The sequence below is a fragment of the Phocoena sinus genome, chromosome 2, assembly GCF_008692025.1.
Source record: "Phocoena sinus isolate mPhoSin1 chromosome 2, mPhoSin1.pri, whole genome shotgun sequence".
Classification (NCBI taxonomy): domain Eukaryota; kingdom Metazoa; phylum Chordata; class Mammalia; order Artiodactyla; family Phocoenidae; genus Phocoena; species Phocoena sinus.
This window is the reverse complement of record NC_045764.1, coordinates 152,544,039-152,571,950: the sequence shown is the minus strand read 5'-3', so window position 1 is coordinate 152,571,950 and position 27,912 is coordinate 152,544,039. Positions and strand designations below refer to the sequence as shown.

The 27,912-nt window shown below is 54.2% G+C and overlaps 2 protein-coding genes across 9 annotated transcripts in view; one reads left to right on the top strand and one right to left on the bottom strand.

Annotated features, from left to right (window-relative positions):
• Positions 1–78: 78 nt before the first annotated feature.
• On the top strand, positions 79–10,905 carry NGB (neuroglobin). 3 transcript variants are annotated; one of them, XM_032621585.1, is made up of 4 exons: positions 79–490; positions 2,048–2,159; positions 2,782–2,901; positions 6,743–10,905. In XM_032621585.1, exons 1-4 carry the CDS (start codon positions 402–404, stop codon positions 6,830–6,832), a joined length of 411 nt encoding a protein of 136 aa, XP_032477476.1. In that variant the 5' UTR covers positions 79–401; the 3' UTR covers positions 6,833–10,905. The 3 variants fall into 3 exon arrangements, with proteins under 3 accessions (XP_032477476.1, XP_032477475.1, XP_032477473.1); XM_032621584.1 differs by lacking the exon at positions 6,743–10,905 and adding an exon at positions 4,301–5,477; XM_032621582.1 differs by lacking the exon at positions 6,743–10,905 and having other exon boundaries at positions 2,782–4,293.
• Positions 10,906–11,050: 145 nt separating this feature from the next.
• TMEM63C (transmembrane protein 63C) overlaps positions 11,051–27,912 on the bottom strand; it is a 72,091-nt gene continuing 55,229 nt past the window's right edge. For 4 of the 6 annotated variants that reach the window (XM_032621570.1, XM_032621571.1, XM_032621572.1 and 1 more), the window contains 10 exons: positions 27,596–27,749; positions 26,067–26,173; positions 24,950–25,036; positions 24,314–24,379; positions 21,451–21,613; positions 21,109–21,214; positions 20,595–20,762; positions 18,243–18,352; positions 16,857–16,925; positions 11,051–13,990 (listed from right to left, as the gene is read on the bottom strand). In XM_032621570.1, coding sequence (XP_032477461.1) covers positions 13,790–13,990; positions 16,857–16,925; positions 18,243–18,352; positions 20,595–20,762; positions 21,109–21,214; positions 21,451–21,613; positions 24,314–24,379; positions 24,950–25,036; positions 26,067–26,173; positions 27,596–27,749 — 1,231 coding nt within the window. In that variant the 3' untranslated portion in view covers positions 11,051–13,789. Of the gene's footprint in view, positions 13,991–16,856; positions 16,926–18,242; positions 18,353–20,594; positions 20,763–21,108; positions 21,312–21,450; positions 21,614–24,313; positions 24,380–24,949; positions 25,037–26,066; positions 26,174–27,595; positions 27,750–27,912 lie in introns of all 6 variants that reach the window. The other 2 variants (XM_032621576.1, XM_032621575.1) reach the window with 2 other exon arrangements.

Genomic DNA, 27,912 nt, shown 5'->3' with positions numbered 1-27,912 from the left:
CTGCAAAGCTCTGAAGCCCGGTCGTTTCCCAGGCCACCGGGTCATCCCCGGCCGGAGCCAGTTGCCCAGAGATGCGCGTCCTTACGGACGAGAGGAGGGCGGGGGCGCGGTTGCTTTAAAGCGCCCCAGCCCGGGCGGCGCGGGGCGGGGCGCTCTCGGAGCCGTGGGGTGCAGGGCGCAGCGGCCGGAGCGGGGTCCCCGGAAGCGCCAGCGGGGCCGGCCCGGCGGGGGCTCCTCCACCTGGGCGGGGAGGGAGCGGTTGCAGGACCCCGCCCGGCCGAGGCGCGGGGGCCGTAGGAGGTGCCGACCGGCCGCGTCGCCACGGAGATGGCGCGGCACGTGCGGTGACGGTGCCCGCGCCCCGAGGGTCCCAGCCTAGCGCCCCGCGTCCCCGGGCGAGCATGGAGCGCCCGGAGCCCGAGCTGATCCGGCAGAGCTGGCGGGAGGTGAGCCGCAGCCCGCTGGAGCATGGCACCGTCCTGTTCGCCAGGTGAGGGCGGCCCGAGCGCCCCCGGGGTGCGGGTACTGGGGTGCCTCGCCAGGAATGGGTTCGAGGCGGCTGAGCTGGCGCCAGAGGAGGGAAACTAGCCCGCTGCTGGGGCGCTGGGGCGCCTCCAGATGTGCGCCAGAGGAGCGGTGCAGGGCGACGGATGGCGCGGCCCCTGCTGCTCTTCCCGCGGCGGTGGCCCGTCTTGCGAGACAGCACGCCCCGCTCTCTATGGGGCTCTCTGGGTGCCGGCAAGGTCCGCTCCTGCGGACCTCCTTACACTTGGGCCAGCGGGCTCCGGTCCCCACGCTGCACCCCCTCCCTGGCTGTGTGCCTCCTGAGTGGTCTTTTCTTGGGTGGTGACTGCAGGGATGCCCACTGCTGCCCATACGGGTAGACTGGGGTGTCCCGAAGGCTTGTGTGGGGAGGGTGTACTGGGCGCCTGGCCTGCAGAGCACAGGGTCTGGGCCCCAGAAGTGTGAGCTTCCAGCAACCAACAGAAGAATAAACCTTTCTGAGGAAAGGACTGGGCTAGGACCAGAGGACTGCCAGGGAAGGGATGACAGATGCCCAATTCTCACCACTAAAGAGAGGGGTAAGGGGGTGTGCAGACCCCAAAGGGGAAGGGGAGGCCAGTCTTCAACCTCAGCTTGAGGGTATCTAGGTAACCCCTCTGCCATCACCAAAGAGGCAATGCTACCTCACCATGGTTTTTCAGAAGCCTTGGCTCCCTAAGCCAGCCCAGAACTTCTGAAGAGGCTTTTGCAAAACCTCCCCCAAACAAAAAGGGAATAAATTTGCAGAGTTACACAAAACTCCAGTGGCTTTCCCAGATGTGGCTGAGAGCTTCTGCTTGTGCCTCCCAGCTTTCCCCAAACCCACTGTTTTCTCAGGCACCCTCTGTGGCTCTGCTACTCCTAAGCTGTGTGACCTTAGGCAAGTTACTTAACCTCTCTGGGCTTCCGTTTCCTCCTCTATAAACTTGGGATAACAGTTACACCCAGTGTTTAGGATTGTGAGGAATACATGAGTTAACCACGTGTAAAGTACTCAATTCTCAGTAAGTGTAAGGGGTTCTATATACTCTAATTATCATTGCTGGCCCACGCCCCCTTGGGCATGATGACATTGGGAGGTTCTGACCCAAGAATGGGAGGGAGGGAGAGGGATAGAGGCAGAGAGGGGGGTGGGTGGGGAGAGAGGGGGAGATAGGGAGAGAGAGAGGTTTTCTTTTCTCCACCATGGACTCCAGGCTTCCTGTTTGAGAACCCTTTCCTGTCCCAGTCCACACCCCTCAATGGTTTATGGAGGGGCTACCCTATGCCAGGTCATATGAGAGGCCTGGGGACACATTGTTTTTTCCAGGATGCCACTTCCAGGTTGTGGAAGAGGTGAGAGAGGGGCACCGGCAAAGCTGGCCAAGGGGTGCATGCTAGGTTGGAGGGTGTGCTGTAGTTCACAGCCAAGGCTCTGCCCACCCTCTCCTGCTGCTGGGCAGCCAGGGCGCACGGAGCCTACAGGGGCAACACCCCAGGGCTGACACCGGGCCTCCACCCACAGGTTGTTTGACCTGGAGCCGGACCTGCTGCCCCTCTTCCAGTACAACTGCCGCCAGTTCTCCAGCCCAGAGGACTGCCTCTCTTCCCCTGAGTTCCTGGACCACATCAGGAAGGTGAGGGGTGGGCGGAGCACCTTCCTCGGAGGGAACGAGGAAGTCGGGAGAGTTACTTCGTTTCCTGCCCCAGCCCTGGTCTTAGCCCCTCCTTCTGCTCCCTCCTGTCAGAGGCATCTGCCCCTTTCCCTTTGCGCTGAGCTGGGCAGAGTTTGGGGCACCCGAGTCAGCCTTCTCCCCCGCCCTGTTCTCAGCCAGCTGCTCCCAGCTCTGCCATTTGCCCTTGGCCTTGTCCCCTGGCTCCTGTAGGTGGCGTTGGCGCTGATCCATCAGGGGCCATCTGCCTGTGAAAACCAAGCTGGGGTTTTCTTAGAGGCTGGCGACTCTCACGGGGCCTCTGTGTCCCCTCGTCCCAGGAGGACAACACTGTCCAGCAGGTGTGTTTAGGGCTTTGAGCCCCTCAGAAGAGAGCAGCTTCCTCCATGGTGTAACATTAGTAGTTTGGCCACCATATGTTGAGCGCCTACTGTATGCAGACACAGGCTGCCTTTCGTCTCTGATACTGGAAAACTGAGGGTCCTCTTTTCCTTCTGGTTGGGACCCCCAGGTTCTGGATTACAGTTGTGAGTGGGGATGGGGAGTTGCTCTGGTCTCTCTTTCACCACCACCTTGGCCTTGGCAGGTGATGCTCGTGATCGATGCTGCGGTGACCAACGTGGAGGACCTGTCCTCGCTGGAGGAGTACCTTGCCAGCCTGGGCAGGAAGCACCGGGCAGTGGGTGTGAAGCTCAGCTCCTTCTCGGTGGGTAAAGGGGCTCTTTCTCTCTCCAAAGCTCCTGGCCTGAGGCCACCACTCTCTCCCAGGCCTCTCCTATGCACCTGTTCATCCTTCCCACTCCTATACCCTCAGATGACCAGGGCTGGGGCATGCATTGTTATGTACTTGCTGTGTGACCCTGGCACTGCCTTGACCTCTCTGAGCCTCCAATTTTTCTTCTCTGGTATGGTTTCCCTTAGAACCATAGGAAGTGAAGGAGCCTTTGGGATTAGCTGGTCTGCTCAGTTTTATATGGCTGTGTATAAAACCATCCCAGAACAACCTGGCTTAAAACAATGATTTCTGATTTCTCTGGGCTCAGTTGAGCGGTTCTTCTGTTCCACGTGCTGTGGCTGGAGCCACGCGTGCACTGCATTCAGCTGGGAGCTCAGCTGGGGCTGGAATGTCCAAGATGGCCTGTCATCCTTTGGGATCTCTCTTCGTGTGGCCTCTTATTGCTTAATAGTCTAGCTGAGATTCTTTACAGAGTGGCACCTGAGTTCCGAGAGGGAGTGTTTCAAGAGGACAAGCCAGCCTCAGCATGCATCACTCTTGCTAATGTCCCATTGGCCAAAGCCAGTCACATGGATGAGCCCAGTGTCAAGGGTGTGAATCCTTGAGGTGTGGCTCACTGGGGACCCTGACCTGACAGCCTACCACACAGTCACCTTGCCAGACGTACGCACCTTGAGGAAGGCACTGAGTTTGTCTTGTCATCTTCTCCATCCCCAGCACTAGCACAGTATCTGGTATTTAGTGCATATTCAGTAACTATTTGTGGAATAAATAAACTGTATTTTATAATTACTAATAAAACATGAGAACCGTTACTATTGAAGACTTACTGTGTGTAGATGCTGTGCTAAGAGCTTTTCACAGATGATCTCATTTCATCATCCCAACAATCTGAGGAGTTGCAAGTCTTACATTCCCTGTTGTACTGATGAAGCATCTGAGGCTCAGAGAGGTTACCTAACTTGCTCAAGGTCACACAGCTCGTAAGTAGTAGAGTCAGAAAGTGAACTCAGGTTCATCTCAGGTTGCAGAGCCTGGACTCTTAACATCATGACTGCTGTCTTGCAGAGGAGGAAACAGGCCTGGAGGCAATGACTTTGCTTGGTCTGAGCTGGAGGTCCCTCGGCTCCACTCATGGGGTGGTTGTGAGGCTGGGAGTGGAGTGAAATGCTTTGTTCACTTTAAAGCCTCACCTTTAAGGTGTACACAAGGATTGGGGCAGAATCCCGCTCAGGAAGCATGGACCCCCGTGCAGGAGAGAAGAAAAGCCCAGGAGTCCTTACCAGCCCCAAGCCTCAGTTTTCTCACCTGTGGAATGAGGGCACGCCTTCCCGCCTTTGGGAATGACAGGTGCCCCTTGCCTCTGCAGACGGTGGGTGAGTCCCTGCTCTACATGCTGGAGAAGTGCCTGGGCCCTGCCTTCACACCAGCCATGCGGGCTGCCTGGAGCCAGCTCTACGGAGCCGTGGTACAGGCCATGAGTCGTGGCTGGGATGGCGATTAAGAGGCAGCCCTGCCCAGCGGCCTCCGCCTGGTGGCCCCTGACGGTCTGTGTCTACCTGTTGGTCTGTGTCCATTGTAGCCCAGGCTCTCCTAGGCCTCCCTGCATCATGGTCCTTGTCCCCTTGGCCTTGCCAGAGAGGTGATGGAGCAGGACTGCGTCTCAGTCTCCCTCACCCCCAACTGCAGACAGGGTGGCTTTTCCTTAGAAAGGGGCCTTCGGATTTCCTTGAATTTCCAGTAGCTTCCTCCCTGCCGGCCTTCTTTCCTCTGCGGCCTCCCCTCTTCTTCCAGGAGGAGGAGCAGCGTTTTGGTAGCAGAGGTGGCATGGATCCAGAGGGTATGGGGCTTTGAGGGAATGGGCTCTTCTGTCACCCTGCCTTCCCAGGCGAGCTTGGGCCAAGCGGGGCAGTGGCGTGGCTGAGCTTCGGGCACCTTCCCAGCTTGCCTGCCTTCAGTGCTTTTCTCTCCCAGGGGTGTTTGCTTTTCACAAGGAAAGAGGTGGGATAGCTTCAGCCTTCATGGTGGAATCACGGGCAGCAGGAGCAGGGGGCCAGGAGAGCTGCTGAGGAAGGGAGACCTGGCTCCATGATGGGGCTTATCTGCGTCTTGGGGGCCCACTCCCATGCCACCCGACAGAGTAGTTTTTCTTTTGTAGTGTCTGGTGGGAGCTCCCCTATTATCGCTCTGTAAGAACCAGCCAGCCAGCCAGGGTGGGGCGAGGCTGCGGAAGGGCAAGGAAGGAGGAGGGCTTCATTCCCAAGAGACCTGACTCCCAGCGGCTCTTGGTCACGCCGGACCCCGTCAGACCCTGTGTCTCATTTCCCTCACCACCCTTTCTGCCTCTGCCCATACTGATGGCAGGTCCACAGATCCCCGTATTTAATACCTGCTGTGTGCCTGTAGTTAGCTGGATGGATAGAAGACAAAGCTGCAGGAGAGGCCCCCTGCCCTCTCACCCCGAGCTGTCTCCACTTTTATCTTCTGCTGTGTGCTGTGGTTGTATAAACTTATGAGAAATAAACCTATTTTGTGTGCCCCTCTGACCCGCTGGGACTGGTCTTTTCTTTGGTGTTGGCTTGTGGCCAGATGAAGATGCAGGGTGGTGGATGTAGGACAGGGTGGGAGGATGGGTTCAGCAGGGCCAAGGCCAGAGTGGGTGGAAAAGTAGGAAAAGGTGTGGGGAAGCCAGTGGCCGAGATGGAGCCAGGGGTCTGTGGTGGAAACTGACTGGCAGGGTACACAACTGGACTACATTTCCCAGCGTCCCTTGTATTTAGGTGGGACATGTGACTGAGTTCTGGCCAATGGAATGTGTGGACATGTATACCACTTCCAGACCTGGTCCCCACAAACTCCTGCATGCCCCTCTGTGCTCTGTCATCCTTCCACCAGCTTGATGCAGACCTCACAGTGACCTTGAGGGCCACGCATTGAACGTGGCAGAGTCACAGGTGGAAGGAGCTGGGTCCCTGAATCACTGCTTGGAGGAGAGCACCCACTAATCGGAAGTGCCTTGCAGGGTCCAAGTACTTCTCCAGTATGTAGAGCAGGGGCTCACCGATTTTGAATTTTACAGGAAAGAGACATAAACTTCTACTGTGTTTGTGCCATTGTACATTTGGGGGTTGGTTTGTTACAACATATACCCACACTAGTCCAGAGTCTGAAGCAGTTCACTGCTCAGGGGTCTGGGAGCCCACCTACTGGTGGACAAGGTGAGGCCCGGGATTGAATGGATTAGGTGCCAGGACAGCAGCACCAAATCTTGCAGTGTTTCCGAGGAAAGTTTCTAGATCCTCTTGGCAGAGGTATGTGCCAATCCCAGGGAGGTCTTTTTAAGGAGACTAAACGTGATAACCCGGGGTGCACATTGGAGTTGAAGAGCAGGTGTGAGTGTGAGTGTGTGTGTGGGTGTGTGGTTATGAGGAACATGCAGACAACGGTAGAGACATAGCCAGGGGCACGGGGAGCGAGTGACTTTAAGAGTGGGCTTCCTCCAAGCAGGCTTGGGCTTAACCCGCCATGTACTCCTGGCCTCCTAGGGGTGGGGTCCTGGAGCTGGGCTGTGAATGGCTGGAGGGACTGCACCCAGGCCAGCTACCCACACCCCGAGGTCCGGTTTTCTCAGCCCAGACCAATGCCACTGGCACCAGCAGAGCCTGCCTAGCTCCAGCTGGGGCCTCATTTTTGTTGCGCTCAGGGGTCCAGGCCTGCCAGGCTGTGGGACTGCAGATGTTGGGTCTGGAGCGTGTTAGGAGTGCTTTTCCCACTGGGGCATCAAAAGTATCTTTTTCTTGTGCCCACACAGGCTCCAGTGAGGAGGCCTCCTCTGCTGTGTGACCAAACAGCGGCTCAGGATCTGGCGGCCAAGCCTGGCCTAGGGCTCCTGAATGTTTGACAGCCACCCAGGAGACTGGGGTGACCTGCCTCTGGAGAGGCCAAACAGCCTCCTCTGATGTGTCTTAAGCCATCCTAAGCATGGGTGCTTTCACCTCTCTTGAAGGCCTCTCTTCCACTTGTGCATGTCTGCATGTATGTGCGTGTGTGTGTGTGTGTGTGTGTGTGTGTGTGTGTGTGCGCGGGGCGGGTAGTTCCTTCCTCCTCCATTCCAGGTCTCAACCCTGGAATCCTCTCTCTCTTCTCCTCATTCCATCAGCCCATATCTCGCGTTCTACACAAAGAACCTCCCCTCCCTCACTGCCCTTTTCCCTCTTCAGCTACCACCCTATTTCTTTACTTCCTTTGATAGCAAAACTCTTCAGAAGAGTTGTCTTTCCTCGCCGTTCTCACGTCCTCACTCCTGTGAGAGGATGGTAACCCATTTCAACCAGGCTTTCATCCACCCACCAATCTTACCGTCAAGGTCACCAACAGTCTCTATCCTGCCAAACTCAGGGGCCGCGTCTCCGTGTTCGTCTTCCTCTTCTGCTCAGCAGCACCGGAAGTGTTGATCACCCCTTCTTCTATCTTTAAACTTTTTAGCATGGAGACGTGTTAACATACACAAAAGTCAGAGCCTAACAGATCTCCATGTACCCTTCACCCAGAATCAGCAGTGAAGCAACTCAAGACCTCCCCCTGCCCTTTTCTTTTGCTGGACAGTTTCAAAGCTAATCCCAGACATCATGTTCTTTCACTCGTAACGTCTTCCACATGAATTTCTAGCTGATTTTTTTTTTACCTTTTAACTCATGCTATCAACATACCTACCAAGATGAACAGTTATCTCCTCAACATCACCTAAGAACACCCAATTCATGTTCAAATTTCCCTGGTATCTCAAAGATGTCTTTCTGCAGCTGGTTTGTTCAATTCAAGATGCAATCAAGGGCCACACACTGTATCTGGTTGCGTCTCCTAAACCTCCCATTCTCTACCAGCCTCTCGCCTCCTCCCCCAGGCTATTGATCTGTGGGTGAAACCTGCTTATTTGTTCAGTGGCATGTCCAGCATTTGACTTGCCTTTTGCTTCTCGGTGGCGTCTTTGAGCTCATTCCTCTCTGCCCCGTATTTGTTGTCAAGTGTGATTAGAGCTGGGGTCCCCCTTCCCCTTTGAGTCCCTTTCTTCCCTTGGCTTCCGGGACACCAGGCTTTCCTGGTTTCCCTCCTTCCCCTCTGCCACTCCTTTTCAGTCTCCCTTGCAGATTTTCCTTCCCATCTCTCTCCGACCTACGCTTGCGCCTGTAGAGGTCGCAGCCAGTCCCATTCTTTCAACACCATCCGGATGCTGATGACTCTGGAGTTTACACCTCCAGCCCAACTCGCCCTTACTCCAGACTCTGTATCCAGCCACCTGCCCAACGTCCACACAAGGCACCATCTCAGACGTACACAACCAAAACGGAACACTAGGTCTTTTTCCCAGAACTGCTCCTTCCCAGCGTTCTCTGCTTTGGTAAACCAGCTTACCCAGTTGTTTAGGCTGAAGAACTAGGAGTCATCCTTACCTCCTTGCTTTCTCTCAGACCCCCCCATCGAATCTATCCAGGGATCCCCAGGCCCTATTCCGAATTTCACTACCTGTCTCCTCTTTCACTGCCCTGTCCTTGGCTGAGCTACTGTACTGTCGCCCCCTGGATGCCTTGAGTCCCCAGCGGGGCTTTCTGCTTCCGTCTTGTCCCCACCCAGTGGCTAGTAAGGAGATCATGTCTCTGCCCTGCTCAGAACCCTCCAGTAGCTTAGCCCACAGAGCCCCATGGTCCCCTCAGACCTCGCCTCCTTCCTCTCTTCCCCTCGCTCACTCTGCTCTGGCCACTCTGGCCTCCTCGCTGGTCCTCAGGCCCGCATTTAGTCCCCACTCCCTTCATGCAGCCTCCACTGGCTCACGTGTCTCATGTCGCGTTCCCACAGAGCTCGTCCCCCATCCTCCCCATCTCTAGACAGCCCCCCCCATCCTGCTTTATTTTTTCTTCAAAGCACCTATCCTGACCTCCCACTATGTAAATTTGTTTACTGTACTTATAATCTATTGCATTCCACATGGGAAGGCTGTCAGGAAAGCTACTTTGGGCTCTATGTTTGGATAGAAGAGGAGAGGCTTCAAACCATTGCTGCAGGTGACCAGACAGGCAGAAGTGACCCCTGAAGCTGGTGTGTGTGTCTCTGGCCCAACAGTAGTACTTAATGCAAACTAAGATGATTACAACAGAAGTTGTGCCCACGCTGGGCATTAACTGCTTGTAAGCCCAAAGGAAAATGCTTGTTTGGGCCTAATCTTTACCTACCAGGCACCTGCCTTCTGAGCTCTCCGGAGGCAGAGTGAAGGGAGGAGAGGTTTCCCAGCCTATGGATTTGTAACTACGCACAAGCTACAGGGCCACCCCCTCCCCGAGGTGAGAGGCTGTGTGAGGTGCTGAGAGCAGCTTGCCCAGTTCCAGGGCCGTGAGGCTGGGATGGTTCCTTACGGCTCCACGAGAGCCTTGCTCACTCAACCCTCCTACACACCAGAGTCACCGGGGGGGTTTCGTAAAATAGAAATGTCCGGGCCCCTCCCCAGTAACTCTGGCTCGTTCACGGAGGGGGCCTGGATGTTTAAAATCTCCCAGAATACTCCAATTTGCAGCTGGGCTAGAGACCCAGCACTTGAAGCTTCAGAGATGCTGGGCTGCTGGTTGTCAAGGTGGGACCTCAGATGTTCAAAAAACAGCCTCTGTTGAAAACACCTGTGAACTGTCTTCCCGTAAGCCAGGCTCCACCACGCTTCCCCGGGCCCTTCACAGAGTGAGCTCAGAAACCCAGAGTCTTCCAGCATGGAGCTTCCCGAGCATGACGGCTTTGGGAGGGTGGCGGGGAGCTGCCCCAAGCTTGGCCTCCAGGCACAGCCTCCTGGAGCCCAGGGCCCTTCTGCTTCCTCCCCAGTCCCACAGAGCCCAACCTGGCGCTCAGTCTGGTGCACCAATGCCCTCTTGGGCGGAGCCCCATGGAGCTGGCATCCTGGACCTCCCTGGCACCAGGCCTCCCTCTTGGCCATCTGCCCACTCCCCACCTCCTTAACCCCCTGATCCCCATTCCCAGGCAGCAGGACCTAGCCCCTCCCACCCGGCCAGGGTGGTCTTCCTACTCCTTTCTCCACTGAAGCATCTCTTGTGGGTTTCATCTGACTCAACTTGGAAGATAATTGCTTTGAGGGGAGAGGGGTCAAGGGGATGGGCCCTGGCCCCCTGCCCAGGTTCACACCATGGGGGGCTTTGAGCCCTTGCTCATGGGTGGACTATGGAAGCTTGAGGAGAAGGTCCAGCGAGGGGGGCTCAGGAGCATTCCTTGGGCACTGTGCCCCGAGAGTGGCCTCTGTCCTCACAGGGAGCGGCGGTGGAGGAAGCCCCCCTCCACACCCTGTTCCCTCTGTCCCTGCGGCTGAATCTGCTCTATTCAGTAATGAGACAGAGTGGTCAGCCTCCCGTCCTCCTGCTTTCAGGATGAGGTGACCAGCCTAGGGTCAGCGAGCTAGCTAGAGGAAGGGCCAGTACACGTCCCCCAGGGCAGGGAATTTACCCACCTTGCCACAGGTGTGACAGCAGACATAACTACCCTTTGCTAGAGGGTTTTCTTCTCCTGTGCAGGCCTGCTGTGACAGCCCCACATACCCGCCTAATGCCCAACCTCTCCCTGACCTCCCCCTGCCCTCGTGCTGCTAGTGGAGGCTGGTGCAGACCTGGGCCCAGCCTGCTGCTCCCTGGGGGCTCCCACCTGAAATCTTCGTCTTGTCCAGTCCGGCTGCTCATCTGGCCGGGGGCCCACTCTCAGGGCCCAGCACTCACCCCAGGGCTTCTGCTGCCCAGGAAAGGCTGCCCTGGTGGCTTCCTGGGTAGCTCATGAACCGGAAAGTTCTCCCCTACTGCTCAGGGGACTCTCAGAGCATCCACAGTGGAAAGAGGCAGATTCACTTCCTGTTTCTCCAGCAGATGAGGTAGCATTTGCCAGGCCTTCCCCCGTGAGGACAGGGGCCAGGGAAGGCCTCAGGGGTCAAGGGTCCCAGAGTGGCAGCTCTGGCCCCAGGGGCCAAAGCCACAAAGCAAGATGTGGTGCTCCAGCCTGGCCACCTCAGGGAGCTCTGGCTCCTTCTGGATGGAGGGAAAGCCCCGCTGGGCTGGTTCAGATGCAGAGGCACAGGCCAGCAGAGGTTGGGAGGACTTGTTTATTCAAGGCACGGTCATAGCGTTAGTAACAAGAAGGTTCGGCGTTCTGACACATTGCTTTAGTGGTGATGGCCAAGGCAAGTCCACACTCCCCACCGGGGTCCCCAGAGGATGCAATGCTGCTGATAGGCACTTTGCTTCCAGAAGTGTCTGAGGAAGAAGCAGGCAAGCATGGAGCTGCCCTAGGCCCCCGGAGGGGCATTTCTCAAAGGCTCTAGGCAATACCTGGTCCCCCGAGGCAGTCCCCTCCAGAGAGGATCAGGTCTGAGAGGCGGGGCTTGGGGGAACAGATGGGGCAGGGGCGGCTGGGAAGTGGGCAGTGGGATGGGGTGGATGGTGGTAGGTGGAGGCCCGTGGGTGAGAAGCGTGTGGGCCGAGAGAGCAGGTTGGAGGGGAGATGCTTGAGGAGGGCCTGGATGTGGCGTGTAAGGAGCCAAAGTACGCCCACACCCACAGCAGTGACCACGGGAGGTCGAGCGGCTGTGGCCAGGGTCTCCGGGAAGAGTAGAGAAGCCAGTAGATGCAGCAACTTTCCCAACATCCTAACCGTCTTCTCTCAGAACCAGACTGCACTTGACCCAGATTCAGAGGGGGAAGCCCCAGCCATGCTGCCATAGCATCTGCTGGGACCTTTCCATATGTAGCTTCCACAGGCTGCCAGCAGGGCAGTGGGAGACGAGACAAGCAGCAGGAACAGTCCCGCAGGGGCTGCGGAGGCCGGGGCGGATGCCAGCAAGTAGTGCCAAGTGAAGGAGAGCCCTCAGGCCAGCTTCTGGCAGGATGGCCCTCGCCACACACCTGGGCGTGGGGCAGGGCCTGGAGCTGCCACCTCCCCATGGTGGGCAGGGCTCCGTGCTGGACTGTCCTGGAAAGGACCACTTCCCCCTGTTGGCTGGTGAAATGCTTGGGGGAGATAGCCCTGCGGGGCCTGGGTTTACGAGGGACCAGCTGGGTATTTCCTCCTTATTCCTACCTGGACGAGGAGAGACAGCCTTCTCCCAGATGAGCCAGGCTCTCTGGAAAGATCCCTCACGCCAAGGTCTGGGCTGAGCTCTCGGGGGAGAGCAGTATTTGCCCCTCAAGTGCTATTTCTCCTCTGGGGTCAAGCTTGGAGCTTCTGGAGCCAGGATGTGGGCACGGGTGGAGCAGAAGTGAGGCTCAGGTGATCTGGGCTCAGGAGCACGTGTGTGCCCGGCAGCCGGTGGGAAACACCCAGGTGAGGTGAACCTGGACGCCCACCTTCAGTAGGTTGGCTGCAGGGGCCCAGATCTTTGGAGGAGGGCGCTCAGGAGAGCTCTAGAGCGTGCAGATCCCATTTGACTTGGTTCATTCTGGCGCACCCAGGCCCTGGCCAGCCCTTCTTCGTGTCTCCCCAGCTGGCTGCCTGGTGGTCCTGATGGGGGCCTGTCCCCAGAGGCCTGCACACCCCCGGCCTGCAGCAGTGGTGGCACCAGCGTCGTTCCCACTCAGGATTCGGCTCCTCCAGGCCTCGTGGGGGGGCCGCCCCGGGAGGGCAGCCTTACTCTGCCTGTCCGTGGAGGACGCAGCTCCCGCCTGCGCCCCTCAATCCCCCTCAGGGCATCCGCAGTGTCTGAGCCAGGACCACACTGGAGGCCACTGGACTGCTCTTCAGTGCAGAGCGCAGGGCGGCCCCGAGAGGAGAGGAAGGGTCCTGCTCGGAGGCCGGGGAGAGGCCAGTGCCTTCAGTTTTCAGCAAGGGCTTCTCACCCTCAGCTACCCCCCACTTCGGTCACCCTGGGGGCCTAGGCACTCAGGTGGGTATGCGGCCGGAGCAGTTCTCAGTGGCCACAACCTCGACCTTGGGGGTCCTCTCATTAGGCCCCGGGGCTTGGGGAGGTATATCGGGTTTCTCATCACTCAGCTTTTTGGGAGAAGACCTCCTTCCATGAATTCTGCCTCTGCCCCGCCCACCTTACAGTAACCAGCAGCCTTCATCAAAATGCACACAGGTCCCATTTAATGAGCCCTGCGTGACCACATCCCAGCTACTCCTGCAGGAATAGAAAGGAGAAGGCTCTCTACCCTGCTGCTCCTGGGGACATCTGATGAGGGGCAGAGGAATAGGAAGGGGCTCAGTCGCCTCCTTTAAGTCTATGGTCTCAGCTGCCCCTTCCTGCGGGTGGGTGCAGAGACTTTCTCTTTACAGATCCCCGTGCAGGGAAACCCGGAGGAGGTGGCCGTCTGTGTCTTGCTGGCGAGGCCCAGCATACATACCTTTGCTTCCTCAGACTGCAGGAGAGGAGTGGGCTGGGAGTGAGGGTTAGGGTAGGACAGCAGCAGAAGCTCCTTGGGCAGGGCAGCTGGTGGAAGGGTGGCGAAGACCCCAGAGAGTCTTCAGTGGGCTTCCTCCTGCCTCTTCCCTGATGCGAACCTTCTCCACCATGACCCCAGGAAGTCCCCCAGCCTTCAGTCTCTGTGCTCAGGGCTCCAGCCCCTGCTCCCAAGACATGGTGCTCGCCGGTATCCTCCATCCCATCCTGGGGTCCCTCGACACTGCCTGTCATCTCCCGTTCTAGCTGGTCAGCAGGTCGGGGCCTCCACGTGGCCGACAGATAGCCGGGGCTCCGTTGGGGCCTTCCCAAAGTCTGCAGGGGGTAGTGGGGCGGCGGTCCAGGCCACCCTCCTTGCCTCCCCCTGCTGGGCTCTCCCCTGGCCGCCACTCCCGGCTGGCGTCGCCAGGTGGAGGCCTTGGGTCCTGGTCAGTGGTACTGGCTCTGGCCCTCCAGTTCCAGCCCTTCCTGGAACTGGGCCGAGTCCAGCTCCCTTGCAAAGCCCCTCACACCACTCTCCTCTTCTCCCTCTTCCGGCTGTCCGTTCATGGTGCCGTAGGTGTGCCGGGCTGGGGAGGGGGCTGGGGTCAGGTTCATCTCCGGCTCTTGCAGCACGGTGGCCACATACAGCTGCTCGGGACAGAGAGGGGAGATGGGGTGAGGTCACATCTGGGGCAAGGCCCTGGGCACACGCTTCCCCCTCACGCTTTACACGCAGAGCCTCTGCCCCTCTAAGCCGTGGCTCCTCCCTTCCTCCCCCGCAGCCCAAGTCCTGGCCATCCCGCCTGCCCAGCTGCTCTCGATCATTTATCGAGCATCTACGTGCTCCCCGGGCTGGTTAGTGTGAGTTTCCTAGTCTACTCTTTGTTCAGCACACGTGCCATTCGTTCTTGGTTCCAGGTCAGGCTGAACCCAGTGGGCGATGACATGAGTCTCCCTTACACTGGGGTCTGGAGGGACCCCCCCATTCCTGAGCTAGCGCATTTTCCAACACAGCTTCAGAGGTGCATCCAACTCCCTCGGGCTGTGTCATTGGTTGGCCAGGATTTGAAACTGAGGCTGCTAGCTGAGGTCTTGGTCATGTGACCTGTGAAATCCAGGCATGGGCCCAGGAATGCCTGGGATGGCAGCAGACCAGAAAAATACAAGAAGTACTAGGGTCAGAGCTGTTTGTCACCCTTTGAAGGGACTTTAAACCAACTCCTTATTTTGAAAATAGGTAATTATTGGGTAGAATTAAACCTTTCCTGTGGGAATTTATTTCAGTGAAACTAAACAGCCCTAGTTGATGAGAGAACACTCTTTCTACAGAAGAACTGAGGTATTTTCATAAGGCCAAAATAAACCCCATAGGTGACTTTTGGGTCCTAGGGGAAAAATGGTAACTGAACAATGGAAGAAGCCAGCAGTCATCCCTGAATCAGGGAGTCACTTCAGCATCATTAACGGCAATAAATGGGATATTATATATTGCCTGGTGTGACTCACAGCACTGCCTGTAATGTGTTCTATCTAGCCCCTAGTGTCGAACTTGAATCTATCAAGCCTGTGGATCTAACTTCTAGTTTTCAGGAAATACAAGAGATAGTGTAACCTCCTGTAAGATACCATGAAGAAACAGCCAGAAAAAGCCAGAAGTTGGGACATTCTGCAGGACTCCTGGCTTGGTCTCTCCAACAAGTCATAAAACAGAGACGGTGCTAAAATAAAAGGGACATGCACAGGTGCCAGGTTAATCTAGCACAGAGACTGGATTGGATCTTGGTCTGGACAAGCTGAAAAAGATATTTCTGGAACATGTAGGGCAAGTTGAATATGACTGGGTATTTGAAGAGGTAAAAATGCATATATGTAGAAAGACAGAGATTGTTAACTTAAAATGCAGGTTATAAAATAGTGTACAGTATTATGTCATTTAAAAAATATCTATATATCTGAAAAAATATACATTAAGGTATCAGTGGTCATCTCTAGGTGGTAGAAACATGGACTTTAAATTTTCTTATTTTTGCTTCTCTGTTTTTTCCCCATAATTATCTACAACGCTCAGACCCCTCTGTTATAATAATGAAAGATTTTTAAAAAATCAATTCCAGTAATTTTTTTTTTAAAGCTCAAACTCTAGAGTCTGACAGACCTGGTTCAAACCTTGCTCCGCCACTTCCTTGCATAGTGGTGCTCTAGGGTCTAAACTAATTCACCTCTGTGAGTCTCAGTTTCCCCATCTGTAAAATGAGGATAAAAACCCCCTACTGTGCAGGTTTATCATAAAGATCAAGAGCGAGAATGGTGAAGCGTCTAGTTTGTAAGGTTTCAATAACCGATTGCTTACAATATTCCAGAGGGGTCATCTTGGAAGGGCCCCAGGGGAGATGCTATGTGAAGAGAGACTTTCCTGCTTCGAAACCTTTGTTGTCTCTCTGGTACTGGAGCTCCTCCTTGCCTGCCACCTCCCAGAGCTCATCGGGCCCTATCTGTAGGGTTCGTTTCAGAGTGAGGCAGACCTGTAGTTCTATGCACCTGGCGTGGGCACATCCGCCCACTGTTGCGTCTGTGAGCTTTCACCCAACGCTGCCATGACTAAAGGGCCTCCCCTCGCACCGGTCCCTGCCGCCCACTCTGCGCTTGCACCAACTGTCTTAGGTTCCCTGGTGCTCCAGATTCTCTCTTCGGGGTCTTTGCACAGGCTGATCCTCTTCCTTGAATGCTCTTCCCCCACACACTCTTCCACCTGGTAACCCCTACTCTCCCATTCCTGGGGTCGGATTAGATGTTCCCTCCTCCGGGAAGCCTTCCCTGAGTGCCCAGGCTGGCTGGTACCCTTCTTCAGTGCTCCCCAAGGCACCCTGGCATCGGGGCACGGGCTGACCCGGTACCCTGCTCAGTGCATGCATCAGTGGCCCTGCAGCCACACTTGTGGCCGGGCTGCGGGAGAGCGCTCACGCCCCTCCAGGCTGAGCCACAGTGTGGGAGCCAACGCCCAGCCTGCTGGACCCCCTGCACTCTGAGTCCGGCCTCGTCTCTTCACAAGCTGACGGACTCACTCATCCGGCGCGGCCCCTGCCTTACCATGCGGTGCAGACTTCCAATAGCTCGCTGCGGCTCTATCTGCGCCACTCTGCCTGGCCCCTGTGCCCTTGGAGGCAGACTTCGGTCCTGAGGCTGAGCCCCAGCACGGCCCTGCGTCTACACGACTGAGCTCCCTGTGGCTGGGTTCGCCCTGACTGTTCTTGTCCTCTCTGAGCTCCTTCTAGAGAATGTCCTGGAGTAAATCCAGGATCTTCTATCTTTCTGAAGGCTCTTCAGCCAGGGCCACGGCAGCAATCTGACCTGGGCCAAGTCCTGCTGCATCAGAGAAGGGGGTCCAGGGACGCCCGGCTCCTCCCCAGTACCCAGGGTGGCCACTAACTGCTGGTATCCCCGCAATGCTGCTGGAGTAGCCCACCCCTGCAAGCACCCGCCTCCGACACGTCCCAGGGCGAAGGCACTGACTCACAAGGGAAGTTGGTGTGGAGGAGGTGCTGCTGGGCTCCAGGTCAAACACGGTCTCCATCTCCTCCTCGGGCTGCAGCGGCGGAAGAGACAAGGAGGGTCACGGGGTGCCCCCGCCCTCCCCACGTCCAGAGAAGCCTGGACCTTAAACTCAGGCTTAAGGGGCCTGCTGCTCCCCTTAAACTCAACTCATCTTCTATTTTTCCAGACCCGCAGTCCAGCTGGCAGGGCTGAAGCCCAGGGGGACAGAGAGTATACTGGGAAGCTGGGGAGACGCTTCTGAAATATTCCATTCGCAAGGACCACAGTGGGAGAGAGTAAGCAGAGTGGAGGCTGCGGTTCAAAGATGAGACTGCTTTGACTCTGGGAGAAGTCTTGACTTCCATAATACCTTTTCTCCTGCCAGAATTTCCCCTCTATCTCTGTAATGAGATGAGGGGTTAGGTCCCCTGTCACCTTCTGTCTCTACAATGGACCCTTGAGTAACCAGATCCCAGATCCCGCTGTATTGGGAAGACAGAGCCAGAGGCGTCGTTCGCTCTGGTCCTTCACTAGCGTGGACTCGGGCCAGGGGATGGAGGAGGGTCCAGGTAGAAAGGGCAGCAGGCACTAGTACTTTAAATCAACTAGTACTTTAAATCAACTTTCTTTCTTATTTAAATTCATTTGAAAAGGAAACAATTCGCTCTTATGAACAGAAATCCTGTGTCAGTTGCCTTAAGCAAGGTTAAGTAGAAAAATAAATGTGTGACCATGAAAAATATAAAATGTTTTAGTCCACTGGAAATCATTCCCGTACACCTCTATGGTCACTCCACTTTAGGAAGTGCTGATCTAGAGCACACAGTCCTGTTGGCATGGATTAGATCCCTTCTCTAATAATTGGCTCGGCCCCACTGGCAAAGAGCTGAAAGACTCATGGGCCCAGGGAGCCAGGCCTCCCTTCCAGACAAGTTCAATATCCTGAGATTCTTAAAAGTGAGATGACTGACTCCTTTCCCCAGGTTATCCTCCTTTATCACCCCCTCTTTCACTCCACTCCATCCTCTCTCTCAAGCCTCCGTGCCTTGGAACGGCCCTCGCGGCTCAGTGGCTGAATAGGCTCACATCGTAGGAGGGATGGGCCAGCAGCCTGTGGTTCGGAGGAGATGAAAGAGGGGAGAAGAGGAGAGGACAGCTGTCTTCTGGATCTCCCTGCCCTGGGAGGCGTGATTCCGGGGCCAGCGCAAGGACACATGCAGCACGTACACCCGGCACTGAGTCTGCACATCACGTCATCAGAGAGGAAGGCAAGAGCCTCTCGTCATCGTGCTGCTTCGGGTGGGCGTCCAGGAGCTGTGTGCCCTGGGACCGGGAGAACCTGCGGAGGAAAGCCAGGCTGGCGACTCACCTCATAGTCAGACGCTTTCCGAAGCTTCCCCAGAAAAGTGCCAACGCAGGCCAGTATCATGGAAACGATAAGCGTGGAGAGGGAAAAGAAGGTGATGGCGTGTAGCGGCCCTGCAAGGAGAAGGAAAGGCATGGGCGTGGCGCTTGAGGACCAGAGCTGTGGGCAGGGTTGCCGGCTGAGATGCCGCCCGGGCTGACAGATGCCTGGGGCCCAGCTCAGCACCCCTGTAGGAGTTTGGAGCCTGGGCCAGAGATGTCCCTGCCCAGTTCTCCCCTTAACAACTTGATCAATGAGCCTGACACAGGGACATCAACCCTCTGTGCTATTTGGCCAGTTTAGGATTTGGCATCCAGTGGATTCCATGAAAAAAAATTAATTGACTTAAATATCCACTTAGCTGCCCAATAAACGTCCTCCTTGATGTCAGTTACCTTCCACCTCACGGTCCCTGGGAAGTATCTCTGAGTCACTCATTTATGCCACTGCCCCAAACTACAGTCAGTCTCAGACCAACACCTTTTCTTGTAAGCCCTTTTTAAAAGAATTTTTTTTTTTAATTTTATACTGGAGTATAGTTGATTAACAATGCTGTGTTAGTTTCAGGTGTACAGCAAAGTGACTCAGTTATACATATACACGTATCTATTCTTGTTTCAAGTTCTTTTCCCATTTAGGTTATCACAGGATATTGAGCAGCGTTCCCTGTGCTATACAGTGGGTCCTTGTTGGTTATCTGTTTTAAATATAGCCGTGTGTACATGTCAATTCCAAACTCCCAATCTATCCCTCCCCGCCTTCTGCCCTGGTAACCGTAAGTGCATTCTCTAAGTCTGTGAGTCTGTTTCTGCTTTGTAGATGTGTTCATTTGTTATCTTTTTTTTTTTTTTTTGAGATTCCACATATAAGCGATATCATATGATATTTGTCTCTCTCTGTCTGGCCCTTGTAAGCCCTTCTGGAGTGAGTGTGCTCGGTTACGCGTGCTAACGGCCTGGAAAAGCAATTCAGAATTTTTGTTTGGGGATGTTTGGTAACTTTTTTATGGTAGCAGTTTTCTAACTACATGAATATTGACAATCAGTCTTTACAGTCAGAAGTTATTGCATAACGATGTTTATTGTTGTGTTTTTATAAAAGCAAAAAATGATAAACAACGTCAATATCCCAACTATGGAGAACTGACTAAAAGTGACAGAATTTCATGCAGACGTTAAAAGGCATGTACTCAACAGTACTTTGATAATGCAAGAAATTGCTCAGAACATAATGTTCAGTGAAGAAACTCAGGATACAAGTCTGAATAGTATAAAGTAGATATCACAATTTTGTAAAGTAAGAGTAAGCCAATAAACTCCCTCCACTTTGCCCTGTCCCCCAAAACGTACGCACAGAGTGAGGTGTGGGAGCGGTAGACATGAGGCTGTAGGGGAGCTGGTAGGTCTTTCAAATTTTGATCTTTCAATTTTCTCTATTTTTGATAATAAACATGTAGTTCTTCATACTTAGAAAAAAAGCATTATTAAAAAAATGAAGTCTGCTGGGGCAGGAAAGTCTTCGGGGGCGACAACAAATGGACAATGCATATAAGTAACCATGAGCTGAATGTTGCCTGACACCCCTGTGACAGGCAGTGAAAAAACATGGACTTTCCCTTCTCCACACCACTGAGAAGGTTAAGGTCAAGTGTCTTGAGGGAAGGCAAGTGTGGGGTAGGGGGAAGAAGGAGGACGGGGAGGTCAGCATGAGCCTTTTCTGAGACTGGGAAGGGGCTGGCAGAGACTGCTGCCTAGGGCACGGGTGGCTCTGAGGGCAGAGAGCCGGGGGGTTCCAGTCTGTGGCCTGTGGGGCCTCTCTCTGTGAGGGTGTCTCTGAGCTCAGCTGGGTGGGGTCAGCAGCTTTGTGTAGCCAAGCTGGCTGCTGGGGCAGGCTCTGAATCCTCCTCTAGGTTTTTGACAACACATAAGACCAGGCATCTTCTAGGATCCCAGAGGGAATGTCTCGCGAATGGAGCCTGATAGCTAATATTTTATTTCCTGCCAGTCTTGAGTTAGAATGAAGGAATAGGATTTTTTGTTTGTTTGTTTGTTTGTTTTGCTTTGGCTTTGCCCTGAAAGTTGTAAACCAAAATGTATATGATTTGGACCACGCTGGTCCTCCGCTTAGCTTCCAGGGTCTGCCGGGACTCTAACACGAGCCCTCAAGGCCTAGAGAAGGCACTGGGCTTTGCCCTGTTCCACGAGTAACACCTTGCTCTTCCCAGGCTTTTTCTGCTCCTCCAGAGTTGTTGCTGAGGGGTGACGGAGCCATGGGGAACAGGCAGAGGCGGGATGCTGGGGCGGGCTGGGTACCTACCTAACCGCAGGATGGAGAAGAAGAGCATCCAGAGCAGACCCAGGAGTGGTGCGAAGACGGCCTGGTGGACGGCAGCCACGTGGATCTGCTCGTTGAGTTTGGTGGGTGCATAGGAGTAGTACATGTTATAGCGGTCCGTGACGTGCTTCATGCACAGGTAGAGTAGCCCTGGGGGCCGGGAGATGGACGCACACTCAGCGGCCGTCCCAAGGCTCCCCACCCAGGCCTGAGATGCTAGATTCAGGTCTGTCAGGGTGGCAAGGGCCAAGAACAGGCTGTGGGAGCTCCATGGCGCTGACCTCTGGGACCGGCAGCTTCCCTTGAGCCCCTAGAACCTATTCTGTCAACAAACATCCTATGTAAACAGCCACCCAACCCCTGACTGGCTTGGCTCTGACCTGGTCCCTCCCACCCTTCCGACAGGCTGTCCCTCCTGATCTAGGAGGGAGCTGGATGCTGGGGGGCTCCCAGTCCGAGGGTGTGCAGTGCCCAGGGAGTTTCAGGGATGACTCACCAAAAGGAACAATGATGGGGCAGGTGATGCTGTACGCCATCACCACGCTGAAGACGTTCAACGTCCACGCGTACTCGCGCCCATACTGGAAGTCCATGGCCTGGTTCTGGGGCAGAAGGCAGGGGTCCTCCTCAGGTGGCCTGCTCCACTTGGCTTGGCTGCTTCTGTGCTCCTTGTCTGGGATGGCAACCTCCCTTCCAACCCTGGTGGCCGAGAAGCACCTCGCCCCACCTCACCATGCCTCCCACCTCCGGTCCCTCCGTGCTTCTAACAGGCCCCCTTCCTGACACCCACCCAAGGGAAACTCTGAGGGCTGTGCTCAGGGAAGGGCCTGGCCCTCACCATTCTGATGTGGACTCTCTCTGGCTCCGACCTAGAGAAGAAGAGGCGGGTGGTGTACAGAAAGAGTGACCCCAGGCGCAACAGCTCCATGCCTGTGCCAATCAAAGCTGACGTGATCACGTAGTTGACAAAGAAGGCGCCATTGTCTGGCAGGAACACACACCTGGGTGGAAGACAGCCACAGAAGCCGGGGAAGAGAGAAAGGGCAGAGGTATTGGGAGGAAGGAGGAGAGAGAGGAAATGAATTGAGGAAGTGGGGATGGGGTGGAGGTAGAGATGAGGAGAATAGCTTTCAAATACAGTCATCCCTCGGTATCTGTGAGGGATTGGCTCTAGGAGCCCCTGCGGATACCAAATCCAGGGATGCTCAAGTCCCTTATATGAACTGGCATAATATTTGCATATAACCTAGGCACATCCTCCTGTATACTCTAAATCATCTCTAGATCACCTATAATGCCTAACACAATGTAAACAGCTGTAGATACAACGTACATGCTGTGCAAGTAGCTGCCTGCACACAGCAAATTCAAGTTTTGCTTTTGGGAACTTTCTGGAATTCTTTTCCTGAATATTTTTGATCTGCAGTAGGTCAAATCCGAAGATGTGGATATGGAGGGCTGACTGTATACATGTGTTCTCAGACCAGTTTAAGTTAACAAGGGCCCTTCTGAGCAGGGCTGGGGGTGGTCTATGGCATTTGTGGATGGGTTAGGAGATACATGCACTGGCTTGCTCTAAAGAAGGGCTGTTTGACGAATGGATAAAGAAGATGTGGTACATGTATACAAAGGAACATTACTCAGCCATGAAAAGGAACGAAATTGGGTCATTTGTAGTGACGTGGATGGACCTAGAGACTGTCATACAGAGTGAAGTAAGTCAGAGAGAGAGAAAAAAATCGTATATTAACACATATATGTGGAATCTAGAAATATGGTACAGGTGAGCCGGTTTGCAAGGCAGAAATAGAGACACAGATGTAGAGAACAAACGTATAGACACCAAGTGGGGGAAGCGGGGGGCGGGTGGTAGTGGTGGGATGAATTGGGAGATTGGGATTGACATATATACACTAATATGTATAAAATAAATAACTAATAGAACCTGCTGTATAAAAAATAAATTAAAATAAAATTCAAAACAAATAATAAAGAAGGACTGTTGGACTTGGACCCACAGACCCTGGAGAGTCCATAAGTAGAATTTTGCGGCTCTGTGACCTTGAATAGGGAAAAGATTACGTCTTTACTTTCTCCGATTTAGCACCTCCTTCCATTAAGAGCATGGGCAACAAATCACAGCGATGTCAGCCATAGCCATGAGTCTGTCACCAGCTGAAATGAGGTATTTTCATATCGTGTTGTACTTATTGCTGAGCTCTTACGATACCATTTGTGCTCATCATCATTTCAAAATGATGCTAGTTATTAGGCCGCTAAATTAGACATGCTAAATTCACATGACTGAGATTTTTCTGTCTGCACATGTGTGTTTGACATAGCTAGCTGGCCGACTTCAACTAGTAGTCATTCAGCCACCTGAATGGATGGTCACACTGCCTGTTCTCACGTTGGTGACCCAGGCATCTCTGTTGCTTTCCAGTGTCTCCATCTACACAATTCTGTCACCTTCCTTGAAAAGAGAAATCCGTAAGCCCCTGGACATATTTCATAACTCCTTCAAAAACTATTCTTTCTTGAGGGCATCAGAGTTGAGTCATGAACTCACAATTCTTTTCTTTCTCATATACAAACTGTATTGAAGATAATGACCTAGCCAAACATGAACTCACTCATCTTGGGAAAAAAATCAACTTATTACAGTTATAGTTTAATTGTAGAAAGCTTGGAGAATTCTGGTCCTTGCCCTATAAAGCAAGCTATGAAAGCTTGCATGTCATTTGCAATAATATCCCTTTGAAAATTGGGACTTTCAACATTTGGAACCCTAAAACCTAAAGAAAACAAGAAAGAAAGTGGCTGGATATCTAACACGACATGCATGTTGCCTTGTCAAAAATCCACTCCCCTGCCCAATTTAATATTCTTCTTCTAGGTAAGTAACATCACCTTTCACACCGATGCCTTTAAAACAATAAAATGTAACTTTTGCTTGCCTACCTTTAGAATGCATCGGCCTATTATTAAATGTGTTAATAGAGATTGCATTACAAATTTGAATTTTAAAATATTTTGATAACTATGTTTCAGCATAATTGGTTTTTGTTATAACCCAGGTATTTTGTACGTTTAAAGAAATCTACTCAGAGTACATGTAAAACTGGCAAAATCTGAACAAGCTCTGTGGATTGTTTCAACATCAATTTCCTGGTTGTGATATTGTACTATAGTTATGCAAGATGTTGCCATTGGGGGAAACTGGATAAAGGGTACATAGGGGGCTTCCCTGGTGGCGCAGTGGTTGAGAGTCCGCCTGCCGATGCAGGGGACACGGGTTCGTGCCCCGGTCCAGGAAGATCCCACGTGCCGCGGAGCAGCTGGGCCCGTGAGCCATGGCCGCTGAGCCTGCACGTCCGGAGCCTGTGCTCCACAATGGGAAAGGCCGCGGCAGTGAGAGGCCCGCGTACCGCAAAAAAAAAAAAAAAGGTACATAGGACATTTTGGGGGGCAATTTCCCTTGAATCTACAATTAGTTCAAAAACTTCATTCAGAGAAGGAGTCCCTGGGCTTTACCCCCAAAGGGGTCCATGGCACAGGAAATGTTAAGAGGCTGCCTAATGAGAGTGTTAACATGCATTCATCTCTACCTGTATGAGCAAATAGAGGATACACATATCCACCTGGTGTGAAGCCCCAATGCACATTGGGAGTACACCTGAAACATGCACTCTAGTACTCACTGGAACCTGATGGATGCCTGTTCCAGATAGTAGATGTCAAAGAGCCAGCGGAAAAAGACGTCCAAACTAGAATAAAGAATAAAGCACAAGAAAAAGGACAAGAATAAAGCAGACCCTCAGTTAATGAATCTATGACCTAAGGCCTGGGGTTCAGTTCCTCTTGGGCTGGCCTCCTTCCTTTCAACCTCCCTTGCCCAATCCCCAAAGACTCTTGCATCTTAATATTCTAGCTGGCCAATCCACACTGCCTCTCTTCTTAATGATGGGCCCTAACCCTTTGGCCTTTCAGCTCAAGGCCTCCCCTCTAGCAAACCTTCGCCAGCCATTGCTCCCACAGTGTTCTCTCCCTCTTCTGAATTTCTACTGCACGTTCTTCCCACCTTGGGCTGTCAGTTAGCTGACAGGTACGGCTTGTTTCCCCAGCTGGAGGATAAGCCCTTTGAGGGCAGAGTTCATGGCTGACAGCCTAGAGTTCACATGATACCTGACTCATGCTAAGCTCAGGACAGGCACTGGACTGTCATGTGAGGAATGGATTTGCAGCAACCAGAGGTGGGCCTACAGTGTCTGAAAGAGGAGGTTCCAACTCTAGGGTGAGCCTGGCTGACAGAGGAGAGAGAATTGGAGGTGAGGTACCTGGTCAGTCCCATAGAGGGCAGAATGACCACCATAAACACCAGAAAGATGTAGCACTTGTGCACTATGATCAGATTCTGAGTTGATCTAGAAGGAAACAAAGAGAGACATGATAAGAACCAAACGCCTTACTACAGAATGAAGAGAGAGAGAGATGGCCACCTGGGCTAGAGAATGGTTTCACAGTGCATACCAGTGCCATCTCCACGGAGCACTGTGAGCTGTGCTGTGGCTGGGAGCAGCAGGAAAGAATAGCACGATCAAGTAGTGATGTCTGCCTTGGGCATAAGAAAAGGAAGGGAAGGCACACACATACTATATACTTGACATCTCTGTTCAAGGGACATTACTAATGATACTCAGAATTCTTGCAGAGTTTCAATAAGCAACATGAGCCCTGTTCTTGGCCAGAGGAAAGACCAGTAAGGATTTCTGTTAAGATAAACCTCCTGGCTCACTGCCTGATAGGGTGATAGAAACTTCTGGTGCAGGGAATAACTTTTGAGACCCACGCAGCCTTCAGGCCAAAGCAGGTCCACCTGCCCCAGCATACGGTAAATCCTTTCTAACTAATTAGCTCCTACCATAGAACTATTAGTGCTAATAAATAGGAAATAGCTCTTAATTGTTTAAGATGTGGGCACTGTGTAGGCTACGTGGGTCTACAGTCAGATTGAGTGCAGGGGCTCCTCTGCTATGGCCCTAGGAGCTCTTCTGACATTTTCTAAACAGGTCCTGCTCTCTCATTCTCATCCTCTGCCCTCTGCCTGGAATTCCTGGCACTGCCTATCTCTGCCCGCAGCTCCAGACCCTCAGCGCGTGGCTGGAGGCTGAGGGAGCAGTCCGAGGAGGGCTGGGTTTTGACCCCACATGCCTGGTATGGTGGCCCTATCTCAGCATCCCTGAGCCCAGAGGCCCAGAGGCAAACCCGTCCCCTCTTCCCAAAGAAAAAAATATCGTTAGTGTTTTGGGATGGTTTCAGGCATCGAAGCCACCCCATATCTATTCCATTCCTGAGGCCAGACAGGAAGCCAGAGTACTAAGCTGGTGGGGTTCGCGGGGGCAGAGGAAGAAGCAGTTGCCAAGAGCAGGGCTAGGAGGGGAGGCCCCAGCTCACCTGGTCCAGTGGGCTTCAAGGAAGGCGGACAGGTAGACGATCAGAGGCATTATCACTGTAAAGGCCCAGAGCAACAGGGAGGGGAAGAACTGGGTCACGATGGGGCTCTGTAGGGGTGGAGCGGAGGAGGGCAGAGAGACATCAATGCAAGAAGCTCCATTCTCCTTGCAGTCTTCCCTCGCCTCCTCCCACATCCCTGGCCTCTTCTCCAGCTCAGTCCCAGAGCAGGCCTGGTGTCCCCGAGGCTGCACAGTGCGTCTGGCCTTTCTGACCCGCCTTCCTGGTCAGGGGTCTGACCGGCTGGGGCGGCCGGAGGCTGACGCCCCAAGGTCAAGTGACATCCCCAAGGAGTGCAGGCCTTCGACGCTGAGGTCACTGGAGGGGTGCCCTAGGCTGCCCCTAGTGACTTGGCCCTAAGGCCACAGCCAGCTGCTGTCACTCATGTCTCAGACCTCAGGGGGGAGACACTGCTTTTTTTTTTTTTTGTGGTACACAGGCCTCTCACTGTTGTGGCCTCTCCCGTTGCGGAGCACAGGCTCCAGATGCGCAGGCCCAGTGGCCATGGCTCACGGGCGCAGCCGCTCCGCGGCATGTGGGATCCTCCCGGACCGGGGCACGAACCCATGTCCCCTGCATCGGCAGGCAGACTCCCAACCACTGCGCCACCAGGGAAGCCCCCGGAGACGCTGCTTTTGTTGTGATGTTGTGTGAGAAGTGGCGAAGAGGGGGAGGGTATGGAGCAAGAATTCCCAGGGAGAGCTGTGGTCCCCTTGCCTGGGGCCTATTGTGAAGCCGACAAAGGAGGCAAAGGTAGGCAGCAGCAGCAGAAGTGCTTGGCTTGGCTGCGTGCACGCGTGGGTGCGTGTGTTTTGCTGGAACAGGCACAGGGATAACAGGAAAGGAGGGGCCTTCTGGGATCACTACGACAGCCTTGAGGCGATAGAACTTGGAAACGAGCCAGTCCAGTTCCTCGGAACACCTCTGTCCATATGAAGCAGCCCTTCCCTCCAGGGATGACTCCTGTGAGCCGCGCACACGCCCAGCCAGGTGTGGGTGTGTCTGGAAGTGCGGGAAGTGGAGACAGAGCTGGAGGGCCTTCTCCTCTAGAAGGGCTGCCTTGGACCTAACCTCTGCCTGCCCCGCCCTCAACCCTGTCTTCAGAGCAGGGAGCCCAGCTCTAGAGAACGTGGGGAGAACAGAGCTGTCACGCTCGCCACACCTTCTGCTGCCCCTTTTGTACCTCTAGCTTGGCCCAATGTAAAGCAGGCCTCCAAGCCCACCCCCCAAACTCATCCCAGAACTTGCCTGGGGCTCCCCCACTCTTCAGCCCCGGTCCCTAAGATGGGCAACGACCCACATTCATGCCCTTTAGAGCACAGGAAGCGCTGTGCCACCATTTACACCGCTGCCACTGCCACAAGTGTGCGGGCATCGGAGTCACGTCCCAGTGGGCCTCCCACCCCCTCCTCGCCTGAGTTCTTCCTTCATCTCCCTGGGGCCCCCGCGCCTGGCCTGAGCAGAGGAGGCACCTTCAGCTTCTCGATGGGGCGGGTGACGTTGTACATGTCGATGGTGTTGATGATGATGGCAGGCGTGGTGAGGAAGAAGAAGAGGAAGAAGAGGAAGGTGTTGATTGCGATGAAGCGGGCCCACCAATGGAAGCGGCGGACAGACAGGTGTTTCCTGGGCGGGACGGAGGAGGGAGACGCACTTAGGACCCCGGGTCTCAGCCCTCAGACACAGCCCGTGCTGTTTCCTGTGTGCCAGCTGTGGACCGGGCTGCCCTGGTCTAATTCAAGCCCGTGGGCCCACCCACACCTGCATGAGACAACCCTGGGCCTTCCCC

What these genes read in the sequence shown, in the direction of transcription:
- NGB (XM_032621582.1), top strand. Translation starts at nt 402, where the DNA reads ATGGAGCGCCCGGAGCCCGAGCTGATCCGGCAGAGCTGGCGGGAGGTG. An exon ending in GGCACCGTCCTGTTCGCCAG is followed by an intron (nt 491 to 2,047) that starts GTGAGGGCGGCC and finishes CTCCACCCACAG; the next exon opens with GTTGTTTGACCTGGAGCCGG. An exon ending in TCCTGGACCACATCAGGAAG is followed by an intron (nt 2,160 to 2,781) that starts GTGAGGGGTGGG and finishes TGGCCTTGGCAG; the next exon opens with GTGATGCTCGTGATCGATGC.